This window comes from Marmota marmota, unplaced genomic scaffold, assembly GCF_001458135.2.
Source record: "Marmota marmota marmota unplaced genomic scaffold, marMar, whole genome shotgun sequence".
Taxonomy (NCBI): domain Eukaryota; kingdom Metazoa; phylum Chordata; class Mammalia; order Rodentia; family Sciuridae; genus Marmota; species Marmota marmota.
This window is the reverse complement of record NW_026000205.1, coordinates 15,347,881-15,366,500: the sequence shown is the minus strand read 5'-3', so window position 1 is coordinate 15,366,500 and position 18,620 is coordinate 15,347,881. Positions and strand designations below refer to the sequence as shown.

At 45.2% G+C, this 18,620-nt stretch overlaps 1 protein-coding gene across 5 annotated transcripts in view; it reads left to right on the top strand.

Annotated features, from left to right (window-relative positions):
• Znf536 (zinc finger protein 536) overlaps window positions 1-17,635 on the top strand; it is a 436,688-nt gene extending 419,053 nt beyond the window's left edge. For all 5 annotated transcript variants that reach the window (XM_048791005.1, XM_048791009.1, XM_048791007.1 and 2 more), the window contains one exon: window positions 17,080-17,635. In XM_048791005.1, coding sequence (XP_048646962.1) covers window positions 17,080-17,324 — 245 coding nt within the window. In that variant the 3' untranslated portion in view covers window positions 17,325-17,635. The remainder of the gene's footprint in view (window positions 1-17,079) is intronic.
• The last annotated feature ends 985 nt before the right edge of the window (window positions 17,636-18,620 follow it).

Sequence of the window (18,620 nt, the reverse complement as noted above, 5' to 3'; positions counted from 1 at the left end):
TGGGGTGGGGTGGGAGGGGGAAAGCCAGAAATCCAACTGCATTTAGGAGGCAGATGTGTTTGCAGAGAACAGGAGAGGTTACCAGGGTATTAAAAGTGTGTCCTCCGTGAAAGGGATTCTGCAACGCAGAGGGAGGGAAAGAGCCACCCCGCGGTGGCAGGCACCCAGCACCGCCTGACATCACCCCGCCCCCAGAGTGGCCTCTGTCCGCTTCTGTGTCCAGAGACTGGGGGTCTTTGTCTCTGCAGGCGGTCGTGGTCAGGCCTGGAGGCCCCCTCTTGGAGCTGCGGCTGCCCTTACGGTTAAATCATGTTGATATACAGGAAGGAAATGAAATAGACGAACTCGCTCCTCTTTTCTTCCTACGGATTTTTCTTTTTTATTCTGAAGATAGAATTACTGTTTGTAAGCATCTGAAAGTCATTAGAGGCCCTGCAGTCTGTCAGGTGTCGACGCAAGAAACTGCTGAAACCAAACGGGTGCCCGCACCGAGGGCTGGGAATTTGTCATGTGCTGATGAGCAGTTATAATAATATATGAGCAAATCACAAGCATTCTGCAAATTAATCAAATTTTTTTCCCCCTTCTCCCTTGTCTCTGGGAGAGTGGCTTTGCAGGCAGACGTAGGTGAAGCAGTTTTACTCACAGATGGTCGCTTTGGCATCAGATGGAATTTATATAACAGTAATTCTGATTCCCTGCCAAAGTAGCAGTGAACACACCAGGGAGATTGTAGAAGGCAAGTCATGTGGTTTTGCTGAGGTTGTTGTGGGAAGTTTAAGGGGGGAAATCTCAAATTCTCCTTTTTGCCTTTACTGTTTTTGCCTGAAGGGCCAGAAACGGTACGCCATTCTGCCATGGGCGAAATCCGTCACATCTCTTCTTGTGACTTGCGCTGAAAGAGTGCTTCGCAGCTGTTGGAACTGCTGGCGGTGACAGAGCCCCAAGACCCCTGATCCTTGCTCGCTCCTTACAAGATTTAAAGGGGATTGGGTTCAGGAGGTGGCTGCCCTACACGCTCAAAGGAGGGAGCCCTGCCTCCTCCTGCCTGCTGCGTGCGCTTACCCTCCTGCTCCCGGAGGCCCAGCTAAACCTACGAGGGCTTTTCTTTTCAAGTGTTTTATTAAATGAAGAGTCTAACAACCCTCACTTTAATTACACACAGGCTCCGTTTATAATTCCTCTGGATTTATTCAAGTAGTTGAAAACGATGGTGCTGGTGATTAAACCGATCATCTTAGTTTAGCAGCTACAAAACCTGGGAGTGGGTTAGTGTGTAAGTGTGCAATGGGGTGCCGGTGTGTGCGGGCACATGGGTGCTTGTTCTGAGGCCTCTGACACGCCCCCTGCACCCTGGCCCAGCTTCCTTCTCCCTTGGGAAACCGTGTCTGGCACGGGATAAAGGGGTACACAAATTGACCCCTTTGGGGCAGCACATTGAGGGACCTGATCTCACCACAAGGTGCCTTTCCCTCTGCAGAAGGGAAAGTAATACCAAGATGGCGTGGAGACTGCATTATGCAACAAAGTCCTGCTGCTGTGGGCTTTTTTTTTTTTTTTCCTAATGTAAAGCCCTGCCCATTTGTTTTGGTTTACGTGACTACAGAGAAATAAGTGGATTAGACGGAAACTTTAGCATGCTTCATTGCAGCTGGGTGCCGACATCTGTCATTCCTCAGCCATATTCCAGATCATGCCAGCCAGAGAAAGCAAAGTCTGACACCTTTGATTTTTTAGAGAGAGCCTTTTATAGGGGGGAAAAAAGAGAAGAAAGGAGTAGCATTTCCTTTGTGACTTCATGAAAGAAAAAAATAAAAACACCTCTCTTCCAGGCTCCCTTTTATTTATTTATTTTTGGGCATGTGGCACTCAGCCACGGCTGAAGGCTGGAAAGTTTCGGCTTCCATCTTCCCTTTCGTCTTTGTAATTTTTCTATTGTTCACGGTACCAATTTGTTGAATGGGGCATGATAAAAAAGTAGCTGTTTTCAATTAATCCATGTGCCTGTCTGTATGGATCTATACCTCGGGTACCGAGGGTCGATGTTGGTTCCTTTTTGGAAAAGAGGGATGTGCAATTCTCTCCCTCACACATAAAACTCTCATTAACACCACACAACAGCACTGGATTTTGATGGCCTGTGCCTGCTCCCACAACACTATCTTTGGTGAGATGCTCTCTAACCCATATGCACCTCCACCTCCTAAGAAACGCACTCATGTTTTTATGAAAGATATGGGTAGATAGTGGATTACCCGCAGATAATCTTGGATACCAGCTTTTAGTGCACTGATATTTATTTACCAAAAGGATTGTGTGCCCCCACCGGAGTCTGTGCCAGTGCGACACAGCGCGCACAGCACACCCTTGGCACGAGTGGAGTTCCGATATTGGCCCCCCTCCCATATTTAAATTGTACAATAAAACAGAAAGTACAATTAAAGGCTGATGTGTTCATTTTAAGCGACACAATGGAAAACAGGAAACCATTGAACCAGCGGAGACCACCCACTTGTTTATTTCGCAGGGTGTGTACGGGAATGCAACCCATCTGCTGAATGAGAAAACACACAAAAGCCGCACCCAGCTTCCCTACCCCACCACTGTGTAAGGTGAGACGTGGGTTTGGGAGACTGGGGAGATTGAGAACTCTGATGCCCTCCAGTTCCCAGCTGGGGATGGCCAGGGGTACAGTGAGCCAAAGGGCAAGAGGATGCCAGGCTCTGAGTTCCAGGAAGCAGGAGGAACTGGGACCTAGCTCCACAGTGACAGCCTCTGGGAAGATCTTGCCAGACCTCTGACTTTTTAAGAGAAACTGGAAATCTACATTTCTATGTGAAATCTTTTTGTTTTTAAACATTGAGGGTGCATTATAATTAAAAAAAAAATAGTGTTGGGGACAAAAAGAAATGTGTGTTAACTTCCAGCTTGTGACCTCTTAGGAGAATGGGTGCCTGGGTGTTCAGTGTAGTGGTGGGATCCATGGTACTGCCACTTGACCACTGCACGGGACAACCTGTGGGCTGTGGGGACTCAGGTCAGAGTGGGTGGTGCCATGCCAAGTCCCCCCAGGAAGTGGTGGAGTTGGGGGGTACGGTGGCGAGGAAAGGGCAGAGTTCATGGAGCTGTGAGTGGGAAACTGAGCCTTGCTGTAGGAAACAGAGGAAAATGCACAGCCATCCAGGGAGCCAAGGTGCACCTGAATATGACCTTCAGCACTCCTGGAGAATGACAGGCAGAGTATGGCAGCATTAAGGAGACAGGGAACACTTGGACTTTCTTGGAGAAGCAATTAGGAGGAGGGGTGGGGGCATTCTACCCACGAGCACCAGCAAGGACGGGCAGGATGCAGAGGAGGGTCCTGCTTGATCCTAAGGGGTGGCCTGTGCGGAGGAAGGAAGTCTATCTAGTTCAGGGTGAAGGAAAGCAAGGTGCAGATATGTGCTCCCCACTTGATCTGGAGCTAAGATCCCCCTGTCCAAGGTCAGGGCTGCCTTGTTGGGGCTCACTCTCTCACCTCCCACCGCAGGATGTCTCCCAGGTTCTTGTAAAAGTGAAAATTTGGGCTGGGCAGGGGAAGTCACTCACCAAATCCACATTCTGTGAAGCCCTCTGTGAGCAGTCCTTAAAGGACATAAACGAAGTGCCTAATTGTGTGGCGCATTAGGTAAGTGCTTCAAAGAGGAGTCAGGATTTTGGCAAGTCTCACTGGAAGGAGATCTTGGGGCTGGAAGTGAGCAGGTTTGGAGCAGGAGTGGCAAGGTGCATTAGGCAGGAAGGATTTTCCACTTGGAAAGCCATGCAGAGGAGTCAAGATGCTGTGGGAGAAACAAGGAGCCATCGAAGGTTTTAGAGAGGAGGGGTGGACACAAGTACACACGGGATTTGGGGAGTTGGCTTGGAAGGTGCTCTGCATCCTCCTCTTGCACTGTGGCTTTGAGATGGGCTGTTGACCCAGTGAGCCTCATGGTGCCCAGAGGAGGGTTCACACAGGGCAGGGCTGGCTGTCACTGCTGCTAAATTCCCTCCATCCTCATGTCCTGCCTTATTGCACAGGGACTTCAGATAACTGTGCTTATCCCAGTGTCCCTAAGAAGGGAGGATGTGGGTATTTTTTTTTTTTTGCCATTTTGAGTACCGCCTTAATAATTTTTACTTAATATTTAAAAATTGATTTATTAAAAACTTTTCAAAAATCCTTTATTTATTTATTTTAGTGATAATAATATCCAAGTCTGATTCACTAGTGTTTTTTCCTAAGACTATTAAAGAGTTCTGCTTCCTTCCATTTAAGATCTCCCCTCCCATTGCAGTGTTCCAGCCCCCCCCCCAAATGTTGGGAGACAGAAAACAGTTTCTGCTGGTGGGAGGGGGGCTGCCAGCCCCTGTGCTCCCAGTGTTCCTCTCACATTGGGGCCACTGTCCTCTCGCTTTGGCCTCTCCAGCATTTCTTTCCGGATTAAATGCGCTCACCCAGAGACAAACTCTGGGTATCATTAGAGTATTATTATATTACACATCTAAAAATCTTCAAAAAAGGAAAGTAAGTTCATTGACCCTTTGAAGGTTATTTAATGATAAACATAAATGCTTTCATACAATCCAGGGGATGATTTAAGATCCTGGATCAATAGTGGCTGTTGAGCGCATGCTGCCGGCCAGGCGGTCGACTGACCACCCAGGCAGGCCGGTGCCTCCAAGGACCACAGCAGCCTGGGGCAGACAATAAACATGGGAGGCAAAGCCCACAAGGTGTGGCCCCAGCCTGGGAAGGAAGTCGCCAAGGAAGGTGGCCTCCCTGAGCCCAGGCCGAGGAAGGGCAGGAAGCCCCTGGGCTGTGTGTGAGGTGGGGCAGGGCCTGAGCTGGGCCCCACACCCTACCAGCCGCCCACCAGAGATGCTCTCTTCAGACCCCTCCTGGAATCTGTCTTCCTCCAGGCATGTGTATGCACTCAACTTGAACCTGAAGCTACAGGGAGACTGTAAACCACAGTAGGCTAAGCTCTGGCTGCAGACCCAAAGCTGAGCTCTGCCATTCTTTGGCTTTGGGGCCCTGGACAAACGTGCGGCCTCTCAGAACCTCGATTTCCCTATTTGGCAAGTGGAGATTCTAACACTTGACTTCAGCACTGTCAGAGGAATCAAAATGTGCATAGATCATGGCTCTTGTGTCATAGGCACTTAATAATGAGAATATCTTGATACCCATCAAGCATCATCTATTAAATGATTATGTCACCCTTTCACCGGGCCACGCATTGACCAAGCATTAACACCTGTTCTCGTTTAATCCTCACAACAAACAGCTCTATGCCCAAGCTATTAAGATGACGACCATTTTACAGATAAGAAAACTGAGACTCAGAAAAATTAAAGAGCATACACAGTCCAGAAGAGACAGGTGAGATCTGAGTGTGGTTGTGTGAGCTGAGACTCACCCAGTCCCAACCACCATGCTTGAGTAATAAATGATGCTGTGCCTCAGTTGGGCCCCGAGGTAGTGGGCCCAGCAGGGAGTCAATGGGCTTCTTCCTTCTGCTGAATTTTAAGTGTCACCTGGGAAAGTTAAGAGCGGCCGACTTGTGTCTGTGACATTGGGATCATTCTCAGCTCTGGCCATCTCCCTGTGTGGGGTGTTGGGATCTCCCTATTCACTGCAAATCAACCAGATTCACTTTTTAAGAAACTTTAAAAAGTAATTTTTAAAAAAACATTTTAGCATGGATTTGGGTTTACCAAAGAGTTGCATAGGTAGTACAGAGAATTCCCATATGTCTCCCAGCCAGTTTCCCCTATTATTAACATCTTACATTAGTACAGTACATTTGTCACAATTAATGAACCAATATTGATACATTGCTATTAAGTAGAGTACATATTTTATTCATATTTCCTTACTTTTTACCTAATGTCCTTTTCCTGCTCCAGGATCCCATCCAGGAGACCATATTGTATTAGTTGTCAGGTCTCTCTTTGGGCTCCTCTTGGCTGTGACAGTTTCTCAGATTTTTCCTGCTGTTGATGACCTTGACAGATCGGAAGAGTGTTTTGCAGAATGACCCGCTATTGCAATTTCTCAGGATTGGACTGAAGTTACCGGTTTAGGGAAGAAAGATGATAGAGGTGATGTGCTCTTCTCAGATCAGATCAAGGGTGCCCACCATCAACATGACCCTGGTCCCCTGGCTGAGGTGTCCTGGGTCAGGTTTCTCCACTGTCAAGTTACTCTGTGCTCCCTTTTCCCACTACGCACTTTGGAAGGAAGTCACCATGTGTAGCTCATGCTTCAGAAGGGAGAACACATGCTCCACCTCCTCCGGGGGTAGTAGCTCCATGGATTACACAGAATGCACAGGGCATTTGATTCTGCTCTCCTGTGTATGGACTGATTCAATCATTGATGTCCGTATGATGTGTGGATTTTTTTTTTTGGGGGGGAGGGGTGGTTATAATTTAACACATTATCTGCTTTCTCACTCAAATTGTTTCAGCTTTGAGCTTTGGGGGATCTTCAGCTGTTTCCTTGATATTTTGAAATACCTATCAATGTGTGCCTTTTTAAAAAATGATATATATATATATGACATATATGATATATGAGATAAGAAAATAAGAAATTATATGCATATATGTACAATTTCTTATTTTCCAGGACAAGATATTCCAGAATTATTTTGTACATTACCTGCTAAGCCCTAGAATCAGCCATTTCTCTGAAGAGTCTTGGTTCCATTTATTTATTTATTCATTCATTCATTCATTTATTTATTTTTGTGGTGCTAGGGATTTAACTCAGGGCTTTGCTCCTATTAGGCAAGCACTCTACCACTGAGCTATATATAGCTTTTTTTTTTTTTAAATATATATATGTTTTATTTGAAGTAAGGTGTTGCTAAGTTGCTCCATCTGGCCTTGAACCTTTGATTCTCCTGACTCAGCCTCCTGAGTAACTGAGATTATAGATGTGTGCCACTGTGTCTGAACTTTTTTTTTTTTTTTGAGAGTGGTACTAGAAATCAATGTCCTAAATACTAGACCCTCTTGGTTGATAAACAAGGAAAAATATGCATGTATATTTATTCCTCTCTACAAACATATCTATATTCCATATATTAAGCCAAACATGAGTTAACAGTGATGTCTCTAATCTATTACCACACGGATCAAAATTCACTTTTAAAATAAGTACATTTTTTGAGTAGCCTTTTAAATTAAAACCCGAATCACAGGAAATTTAAAACCTAAAATTATTTGTACTAAGGATATTCCAGAGTGTTTTAGCATCTTTGATTAGATGGATGAATATTTTTTTAAAAACTGAAAACATAAATTATGTACCTGATTGGAACCATTCATGCCTATTTGGAATTAAGGAAATTAAAAAAGAGGTCTAATATATGCGATTGAGAAAATGGCTCTTTATGTAGGCCTGGTTGGTACTTGTTCATGTACATTTTTACTGATCTCATTGCCCCTGATGGCCTCTTGAACCTGGGAAAAGATGACTGAGGGTCCTGGGCCTCTCAATTTGTAGCTTCAGGTTTAAAGCAGGGAACGTACAAGAAGCAGCAGCAGGTGAGGTCTGGGAGGAATTCTAGTCCCAGATGGACACCAGACCACCACCGGGCCCATGAACTTGCTGTCACCACCATATCTATGGATTCCTCCCAAGTGGGCAGGTCTACCTATGGGGACCAAATTTCTAACATACCCAATTGGCCCCAGAGGTGAGCCAATTCTCACCTACCGGCATGCATTTTGCAGATGTCCTTGGTTTTTAGGAATCCAGTGGGCTGGTTTGGGTACAGGGGGGAGACCTGGTATTATTAGGAGCTTCCTTGGTACCATATGGAGGCAGCTCCTCCCAAGCTCTGTGTGTGGAAGCTGCCTCTGAAGGTTACTGCCCTCCACCTTTTTACCTGGTCCAATCTAGAAGACAAGGCCACACAATATGGAAGCAGTCTGGAGTGGCTTAGAATACAATTGGCTCTCTAGATCTGCACATCATGGATCAGTGGGTTCTGCATCTGTGGATTCAACCAACTGTGGACCAAAAATATTTGGGAAAAAAAATTCCAGAATGTTCCAAAAAAGCAAAACTTGATTTTTGCCACATGCTGAGCACCATGAATGAAGTGGTGCCGGAACACGCCTTCCTGCAGCCTCCTGACATTTCACAAACCCTCCGTCTCTCCAACCCTTCTTGTTTTCACATTGCCCACCTCACATCTGGCCTGTGGGTCCTGTAGTTAGGCCTGTGATGGTCCTATGATGGTTGGGTCTGTACTGAGTGATTATGGACTTTTTTCTCTTGCTATTGTTCCCTAAACAGTACAGCATAGCAACTATTTTTCGAGTACTTAAAGTTATATTAGGTATTTAAAGTAATCTAGACATGATTTAAAGTATGTGGGAGAATGTAAGGTATATACAAATATAACTGTCATTTTATATAAGGGACTTGAGCATCCACAGATTTTAGTATCCATGGTGGGAGGTGTCTTGGAGTGAATCTCTTCCAGATACCCAGAGTCAACTCTACTCCTTGATTCCATAATTCCAATGAAGATTTCTCAAGTCCCAGAATTTGATGGGCTTCTGGAGACCACTGGGGTATCCAGTGCCCATAAGGGGAGTGGCATGTGATGACTATATGGCATCTCTCTACCTCTCCCTCCCTCTCTCTCTCTCTCTCTGCCTCTCCCACACACATATGCATACACACATGCACAGTGCACACCCTTCACGTGTGTTCATGGACTACCTCTTGGAGCACCTTTAGTTCCTAATTGAACATCCCACAGTCTGCAGAGAATCCTCTGGAAGGAGGTTGCAGGCAGGACAGGAGGGAGCGGCCAGACAAGAATGTGCTTAGAAACTACCCGATCAGAAACCAGTTCACTGTACATCCCTGACTCTGGTGGGTCATTCACTTCCCTGGCCAGCTTTTCCTAAGTGTGACACGGGAGGCCCTCTCTGCCAGGCTGCCTCCCTGATGGCACTTGTCAGGAACCTTCAAGGCCATTCCCGCTACTGTGCTTTGAGGAGAGGGCATCGGCACATTCTCACCCAGCAGGACGGATCACCATGGGCTGGTCACCGACCCTCTCCCCACTCTCTTATCCGTCACCCACACCTGAGGAGGATCCATTAGTTTGGAAAGTCTGGAGGCCCCAGAGATGCAGCCCCATCTCTCCCATGCAACCAGCTGCCCACAGTGTTGCGCTATAATGAATGGATGGTTCCCCCAAGGGCAAGAATTTTCCTCTCCCCCTTAGGTGCAGGGAAAGAACAGACATTTCCATCGTACCAAGTAAGAAAAATATCTCGTTTCCCCACTTTTGTTATAAACAATGTACGACTTGCTTTCTCCTTACCCCTCTTGACCCTCCACACTGTATACATATTTATATATTATTCATAGTGGATTAAAAATGAATGTGCTCTTTACCACGGCTCTACGGCGCAGTGACAATACAAATTAACGTATGATGTACTTACTTTTTGCATGGCAGTGATGGGAAATGTTGATGGCCTCAAAGTGAGAGGTAGAGAGAGAAGAGCGAGGGCGGGCGGGCGGCCGGGGGCGGGGGGGGGGATCCATCTGGCACCTTTGAGGGCTCGGGGCCCCAGCTACAGGCAGACGAGGACCGTCACTTCTTTTCTCCCATGGGATGGGGTCCCACCTTCCCAGGGGGCCTGTGAGCCTGGAGCCTGTCCACCTCTCCTCGACCACACTGACCTTTTCCTAGAAACCTGAGCTGATCCCTGGCTTCCTGTCCCTGCGCCCTGGCTCAGGCAGGTCCCTCTGTCTGCAGGAGCACTGAGCTCTCTCCCTTTCCCTTCTCCTGTTGGCTTCTCCTTCATGTTTCTTGACCCGAGAAGTAGGTGATGGACATCTGTTATGCGCCAAGCGCTGTGCTGAGCGGTAACAGCAATAATCAAAGCAAGCAAACAACCCAAGTAAAAGCCCAGCCCCTGACCCTGTAGAACTGACAATCCATCGGGGGATGAACACAGCCATGATGGATTTATTTGTTCATCTACTGATAGCATATTGATTGCTCTACTGATACTCGGGATAGCTTCTCTACTGAGTTTGCTATAATGAGTCTCACGGCCACCTTGGCAGGTTTAGAATCATTAAGGAAGGGCTTCCAGAGGTAGAGGCAGAGCCGTGGAGGACTGAAGGATGAGATCACGGGGCATGGAGAATTACAGATTGAAGAAATGAGGAAGGATTATGCAAAGGTCCTGAGGCAGGAAAGAGCATGAAGCATTTGGAGACCCACAAAAGGTGGGGGTTTTGAGGGAGAGGAGAATAGAAGGATGTCCAGGGACCCCTATCCCTCCTGGCTGGACTCTTAGAACCCCTAACTACCTCTATCACATCACAATCAGCATTTTTTCCAAGTGTTGTCTTGGATCTAGCCCCTCACAATCCTCACCCTGTCCTCTGGGGCTTCCTTCCAGCAAGAGGTGTGACCTCCAGCAGATCCCAACCCAAGTTTGCTGCACTTCACCCCAGTGAAATGCAACTGTTAATGACCGGTTCCTTTAGACTTTGAACCTCTCACAGTTTCCCGGAGACCCCAGTCTGAGGCAGTGGCTCAAGGAGAGGCAGTCTCTGAAGCTTGGACCAAGGCAACTGGGGCCAGCTGGCACCAGAGAGTGGCCCACCAAGGGCTTGTGGGGTCAGTCCCTTAGATGAAAGACAAAGCCTCTCCTCCCCTAATCGAGCTTAGGTAACAACCTAATGACAACAAGGAAACAGTGACCGTGACAAAGACACTCTGTCCACACTCTGGGTAAGTTAGTTCTTCACCTCGGGGCTCCCATGCTGTTCCTGGGAGGTGGTACTAGTCCTCCTCATTTTCAGGGGGTGCAAACCGGAGCCTTGAGAGAGCTAGCTCAAAGCCAGACAGAGGGGAGGGAGACTGAAATTTAGCCGTAAGCGTCCTACCCACCTCATGAAGGAAGGACAGTCAGGACGTGACCGTCTGAACCCCAAGTTCCTCACCAGATCTGACCCTGGCCACTGCCAAGGAGGACACCCGAAAGAAGGCTAAGGTGACAGAGCCCAAGGCTTTGCATTTAGCCAAAGCTGGAGTGTGGTGCTTCTCAGTGGGGTCAAATTTGGCAGAGGCCATGGTCTTAATGCTACTCTCCAATGGGAAACTGACCAGAGAGGTCCTTATTCCCTTCAATTCAACCGCCATGAAGGACTGTCGGATTCACCTTGTTCTTTTTTTTTTTTTTTTCTTTAAACAGGGATTGAACCCAGGGTGCTTAACCACTAAGCCATATCCCCAGCCCCTTAAAAAAAATATTTTATTTAGACCCAGGGTCTCACTAAGTTGCATAGGGTCTTGCTAAGTTGCTGAGGCTGGCTCTGAACTTGCGATCCTCCTGCCTCAGCCTCCAGAGCTGGGATTACAGGTATCACCTTGTTCTTGAAGTTTCTTCTGCTTCTTAGAAACAGACAACACTACTAACTCTTTGTTGTCACCTTTAAACCTGGGGAATCACCAATTTGATTTCTAGTCTGACAAGATGGCCCAGGCAACATGGCGGGTATCCCATTATAATGGGATGGGGGAAACTGGCTTCTTCTCTGGCCGCAGGATGACCTATACCCATCTAGAGATCTGATTTCCTCTGGATCCACGGCCACTTTGGTGGAAGGTCAGTAAATTCCCAGCTGAACTGCATGGGTCTCTCCAGCTGCCTGTGGCTTCAGGTGGCCCTACTTCCCCACTCACAGCCACTGGGAACATAATACCAAGGAGCCCACGAAGCCCTCGCTCCTGGGACTTGTTCTCAATCCCTTGCTTATATTCTCTGACCCGAAGCCAACAGACCTCAGTATCATTGTGTTTGCGCCAATATCAGGGGCTTTACATGCACAGATGGGAACAGAAAAGTTTGAAACTTTTCATCCCGATTTAGCTGGACTCAGAAATGTGTCAAGTGTCCAGAAGTGCTTTGCATAATAACAGCTTTCTGTTTGAGAATCAAGGTTCCCATCACCAAAGGATCAGCCTTTTGCTGAAATTTGATTCTTGGGAGATCAGAATGCTTTCCTCTGGATATATCATGACTTCTCCAATCCCCTTCCCACAGAGGGAACCCCAAGTTTCTTCCCAGCACTTGCTTTTAATTGAGTCTCATGGAGAATTTCCATCGACATCTCAGGGGGATGTGTGTGAGTGTTTAAATAATATATTAATCTATATAACAAAATGCATTATAATTATACACTAAGCAACACGTGTGTATTATGCATATGTAAATGTTAAAAATAACAGAAATGTATTATAATCAGCATAGATGATGTATTTGTGTGTGTGTGTGTGTGTGTTTTATCCCATGAAAACACATTGTAATCATAATCCTTGTAAGGATTTTGGAGAATTAAAGGATCTGAGCATTTTATATTCATCGGAAATTTGTTCTAAAATTAAATCTTCCAGGTTTGCTGCATCTTAACTTTCTTTTCTGTCCAAAGAAGTGGACATTACCCCTTGACAACATTGCCATAAAGCCCCTGTATGAGGATAAACATGCAGAAACAAAAGTGAAGAATTGTAGAATGTAGGTCTTCGGGGTGTTGGGGAGCTACTATTATTATCTAAAATGTTTCTACTTATAAGGCATATTATAAGATCAGGATTTCTTATGATTCCCGTATCGCATGGACGTCCTTCTACAAACGTGGGCACGCCTAGCTTTAGATGCATTTACAAATAGATTTCCATCGCACCAAAGTTAAAAAGAAAACCAATTCAATCATGGTTTGACAGCTGAAGTATCCAAATCTGCCAGAATTATCGTACATCATCTTTGACTCTACCAAGAAATGGAGTTTCAAAATGTAACCATAGGATCAAATCATGATGAATATTTTAAAATCGATTGGTGGAGAAAAATGTACTAAGTGCTTTTATACCAACTTGGCCAATTCAAAAAGGCTCTCATTGCAAATAAAGGTGATATCTGAAGTCCTTCGTTTAGTGTGCCAAGAGACAAGTTGCTTGGCTCCTGGGGAGATAATGTTTGCAGAGAGGGCAGCTTTTCCAAAGGTTGCAGAGTGTGATTCCTAAATGAAGTTATTATTCAGCAATGATGATAGAAAATATAATAAACAGCTTTGGCTGATGAACAGAAACAGTTGAAGAATGGAAGAGCCAATCTGATCTTAGTGAACTGAGCTAAGACTCCAACCATCCATGCCTTGGTCATTTGGCTTCATAGCTCTGCTACTCTCTTTGCTTCAGGGTGCCAAAAGTTTATTTTTAATTTTCATTTACTTATCAATTGGAGTTCTTAACTCCAAAGACACGTCATCATGGTGATGTTTTCTACGACCAAATTATTACCATAAAGTTAAATCAAATGGTGGACAGTGTTCTCTCCTAAAACGTGAGTTGCCACAGTCAGTTGCCCTTGGTGGGAACATTAAAGTACCATCCATTTGTGAAAGGATTTGGACAAAACCTTAAACAAGTGTTTCTTGGGTTTCCTGGCATTTCAGCGTTTCCTGATTTTTTTTTTTTTTTAATGATCTTCTATGCCTTAGGTCTCCAGCTATAATTTTGAGCTCTACTTCCTCCTGCTAATTTTTCTTTCAGAAAAACTCAAGTCCTTTCTCAGTAAGAGCTGGACACAGCTTAATGTGCACAGAGATGGCAACTTCATGTATTGATGGTAGAATTCTAGAGGCTCAATATTCTCTCAGAACTGTTTGGATAGGAAGACCTCTTGAAACTCACTGGAATCCAAGTTAGCCCTGACTTAGTCCACTCTTCTGGTAGTGAGAATAAGCATGGTTTTCTCTATGCCAGTGCTTCCAACTGGCACTCATTTTAGTCTTTCATCCATTGCTGTAACAAAATCCCTGAGACTGAGTATGTTGTAGAGAAAAAAAGTTTATTTAGTTAATAGTTCTGGAGATTTAAGGGCACAGGATTAGCTTCTGTTTGACTCTGTTGTGACTTCTGGCCATATCACAACATGGAAGACAGCATTATGGCATGAGCATGTTCAAGAGGGAGAGAGTCATATGGAAAAATAAGAGCGAAGAGATATTTAGAGGTCAGACTTTCTCCTTTTATAATAACTTGCTCTAACATGAATTAATCAGGCTCCCTTGAGAGCAGCATGAATCTCTTCTGAGGACAGTGACCCCAGTGACCTAGCCAGTGTCCCCTGGTCCCCACCTCTTAGAGGTTCAACCACCTCTTGACGTCACCACACTGGGAACTAAGCCTCCAATGCATGAAACTTTGGGGAACACAATTAGATCCGGTCAGAACCACAACAGCATCCTAATTCTGCCCTGGGTCTCTGCCCCAATTCCAAGATGGTGAAGAACAAGGATCATCTCTATTCCTTGTACAATCCCAGATCTGCATTAGAAATATTAGTTTCAGTTTTCTTCCCCACCCAACCCAGGGCCTTCTCTGCATCTGAGGGAGAGGTGACCAAACCCCACGGGCAGAGCTGGGTAAGGGGAAAGGCAGGAGAGGAATCCTGCTGGGGAATCTTTCTCTTTCTTGGTAATCATGGCCCAAGTCTTGGCCGCTAATGCTCTGCATTCCTCTTGCCCTGGTAGGGTGTCAGGAACAAACCAAAGGCAAGTGCATTTTTCTTGCGCTTCATTTTGTTCTTATCTCCAACATCCAAGATGTTTGCACGTTGGCTTTTGCAAGTGGGAAAGTTGATCAACTTGAGCCTTGTGTTGGGCACAACGGTGGAAACAAAAGAAGCAAAAATTCTGCCCCCAAACTTACAATTGCTTTGAACAAAGACAAGGTGAAGCAGAAAGATAATCATAGTTCAGCTTCCTCAGTGCTGGGTGCTGGGGCATGACTCCTGCCTCAGGAATGCGTGGCCTCTGGGGGATCACTATATATATATATATATATATATATATATATATATATATATATATATATACACACACACACACACAGGAGTCCACAAAGCAGGCACCTCGTTGAGCAGAGTCTCAGAAGAGGACTGGGGTTTAGACCTGCAGATAATGGAAATGACCTTTCAGGGAGAGTGACTCCAGCAAGGTCATAAATGAAGCCTATTGGCAGAGGCCACCTGTGAGATAAGGGGGATGCTCTAGAGGAGACTGGAAAGATGGTCGGGCTGAACCAGGCCTACCCTGATTACTCCTTCGGGGTAGGGTTTGCCATCAAGGATTTGGGGCAAAGAAATCAGAGACTGAGCTTCTCCTCCAAGGGCTCACTCTGGTGGCCCCGGGGAGGGAGGATGGACTAGAGGGTGGGAAATCAGAAGCATGAAGACCTTTCCGTAGACTGCCATGGTCACAGTCCAGGCAAGAGTCGGTGCCCAGCGTACCCAGCCTGAAGGGGGGTTTGAAAAGAGAAGGACTCAACAAGTAGAACAGATTGGTCCTAGAGACGAGTTCGTGATGGGGCAAGAGAGAGAATGTGAAGCAAGAATGTAGCCTTGGGTCCAATTTGGTGGGAAGTTGAGCTCCAACAACCAACATTTGGTGGCTTCTACATTCTCAGGGGCAAGACTGTTTTGTTAATTAGATACACAGGATTCATGCTATGACTGTTCTAGAAAAGGTGCTGACTATGCTGTTTGGATATTTTCTGGGGTAAATGGTTTGGCCCATATATTTGCTTGTTTATTTTTCTGAGCAAATGAAGCCCAGCTGTGGGTTTTGACCTCTCAGGGTGCTGAGTGGGACAGCGTTCATGAACCCCCAGGAGTGGGACATCAACTTCCCAGCATCGGAGGAAATGCGATCAGTCCATTGTAAGTTTCCCAACCAGGTACTTGACCAACAGTTCTTCAAGGCAACAGAATGAGCTGGGCGTGGTGACACATGTCTGTAATTCCAGTGACTTGAGAGGCTGAGACAGGAGGATCGCAAGTTGGAGGCCAGCCTCAGCAGCTTAGTGAGACTATCTCAAAATAAAAAAATAAAATAAAATAAGGTTGAGAATCTGTCTCAGTGGTACAGCGCACCTCGGTTAGATCCCTGATACAAAAAAAAAAAAGGCAGATGTGAGTCTCCTGTGCTCCTGTATAAGGTAGAAAGGCAGAGATCAAACAGGGAGGATTAGGTGGATTGCCATAAAAGTCCTTCTGTTCTAAATTAGAACCTTTCTAGAAGAGTTCCATTTCAGGGGTCACTCTTCAAATCTAACTTCTTTAAAACTCACACTGGGCCTTGACTATCTGATCACCCCTGATCAGCCTGGTTACTCCCCTGATACCTTCTGCTGTCTCCCCTGAAAATTCTCAGCTTCTACAAATCCCCCCAGCTCAGCCCTTCCACCCCTGCCTCAGAGCAAGCTCCGTTAGCATCCCTCTCACACTTCACCCTCCAAACACACTCCCTCGTCATGCTTGCTTTGCTCGTCAATAAAGAGTTCATGGGAGGATAAGAAAGTGAACTGGTTTTGCATTGAGACCTGAGTCAGTCTCCCAGATGGAGGGATTTATGGTTTTTGTGTTAGAGCAAGAGTCGGCAAAGTATAGTTTGTGGGCCGGATCTGCCTCTGGTTTGTTTTAGTACAGCTGGTGAGAGCTTGGTGAGAATGGTTTTTACATTAAAAAAAAAAAATTGGAAAAAATCCCAAATGAGAATATCCCATCACACCCGAAAATTAGGTGAAATTCGAATTTCAATGTTCATAACTAAAGTTTTAACGTTTCATCCATAGAAAAGGTGGGGTAATTTATTTCCTGTTCTGAAAGTATTTACAGAATATCTTTAATTTCACCTCTTTCTTGGCCTAAACTTTTTTTTTTAATCTAACTCTTTATAGAAAAAAAAAATGCAGGTATTAGGTGCTTTCTCTTCTTCCCCTAAAATGTCTGGGTTAAAAACTCTGGTTATAATGAAGAGTTATTTTAAATCCTAGTTTATGTATCTAATGTACTGGTTGCTTTCCTATCATTTCCTATTTGATTTTCAAAAAGCCTTATTAAGAATAACATGACGTGTTGGTGATAATGGTCCTTTGAGCATTGGGGCAGGGAGGTGTGAGCACAGCACTGACCGGCCACTTTTTTTCCCCCCCTTAGGTCACAGGCCTTTCCAGTGCCGCTACTGTCCCTACAGTGCCTCTCAGAAGGGGAACTTGAAGACCCACGTCCTCTGCGTCCATCGCATGCCTTTTGACAACAGCCAGTATCCTGATCGCAGGTTCAAGCGCTCCAGAGTTGACTCGGAGGCTTCAGGGAACTTTGAGGAGCCCACAGGTCTCAAGGCGGGGAGCTCAGCGGAGATAACAGAGGAGGTCAGCAAGGGCCAAGAGGAGACCAACTGAGCAGACCTGCTGTACACTGCAATATTATTTTACCCAGTTTTAAGATGATGCATCTCATAAAAGAGTTTGCTAACTGAATTCCAAGGGGGGGAAAAAATCATGTACAACCCCCCGCCCCACTAGTGTATAGAACATTTAAAAAAAATTTAAAAGATATCTATATATATATTAAAAAAAAAAAAATCCCCCAGCCCTTGAACATGGCTGCTAAACTGTTACCCGGCAACAAGTACTTCCAAACAATGCAGGTAGGAGAAAAGTGATTTCAAAAAAAAAAAAAAAAATGCTTGGTGTCCTTCGAGAAAGCTGGGGTCCCTTCCAACTCGTCTTTGTCCAATAATAATGCTCTTATCCGAAAAGCGATACCATCTAAATGATTTAACGTTGCCTTGAAGACGGAGGGGCTGTGTTTTCGTTGTTGAAAACACCTCTATAATCTGACACCAGCTGCTGCCATTTGCCTAGCACCCTAATGAGATGTGTTGGGAGGCAGCTGCGGTGCCAGTCAGGCTGGAGCGGTCACTGCAGAGAAAAATCAATTCACGTGGTGTCGTTCTGCACTCTGGGAGAAACCTTAGACGGCCCGCAGCCAGCGCCAGGGCTGACCAGCACTGCAGAGGATTGCCATCTTAAATGTGCATTTTTTAAAAAAATACACAGCCAAATGAATCAATGGTCAGGAAGTGTCTGCAGACAATTGTCCATTGCAGGCTTGATGAGTAATTCCTTTTTTTAGATCAAATTGCAGTATTGAGAGACATTTTTTTTTCTTGTTGATTTCTTTTTTTTTAAATTTGGATGAAGGTTGATATTAAAAACAATATTTTTAAGGGTATATTATACCAAATGCTGTTAGGAAAATCAGCCAACCCTATCCATAAAAAGTGTCGGTGAGAAATGGCAATTATGTCATAACGGAAAGATTGTCTCTGATTATGATTTTTAAAATTTTACTTGAACTTCGAAGACTGTTCTGGTCCCCCTTATCAGATTTTTTTCCCCCGTATGTTAGTTTTTATAAGTGTCGCAGACATGAAGCACGATTTTCTTCTCCAGCAAGCACTTATGAAATAGCTTGTATTAAAATATGAATCTAAACATCCTGCTCTCTATCTCTGATGAAGAAAACTGTTTGAGTTAAAATGTCTGTTTTTGTAAAACAAATGTGTTCTATATTTTTGTAGATTTTAGATTTTTCTATTGATTGGATACTCCAAAATTTTATCAAGTTCTGCACCACACAGAGGGAGATTTTGAGGGTCAACAATAAAACACTCAATTTTTTTTTTTAAGACA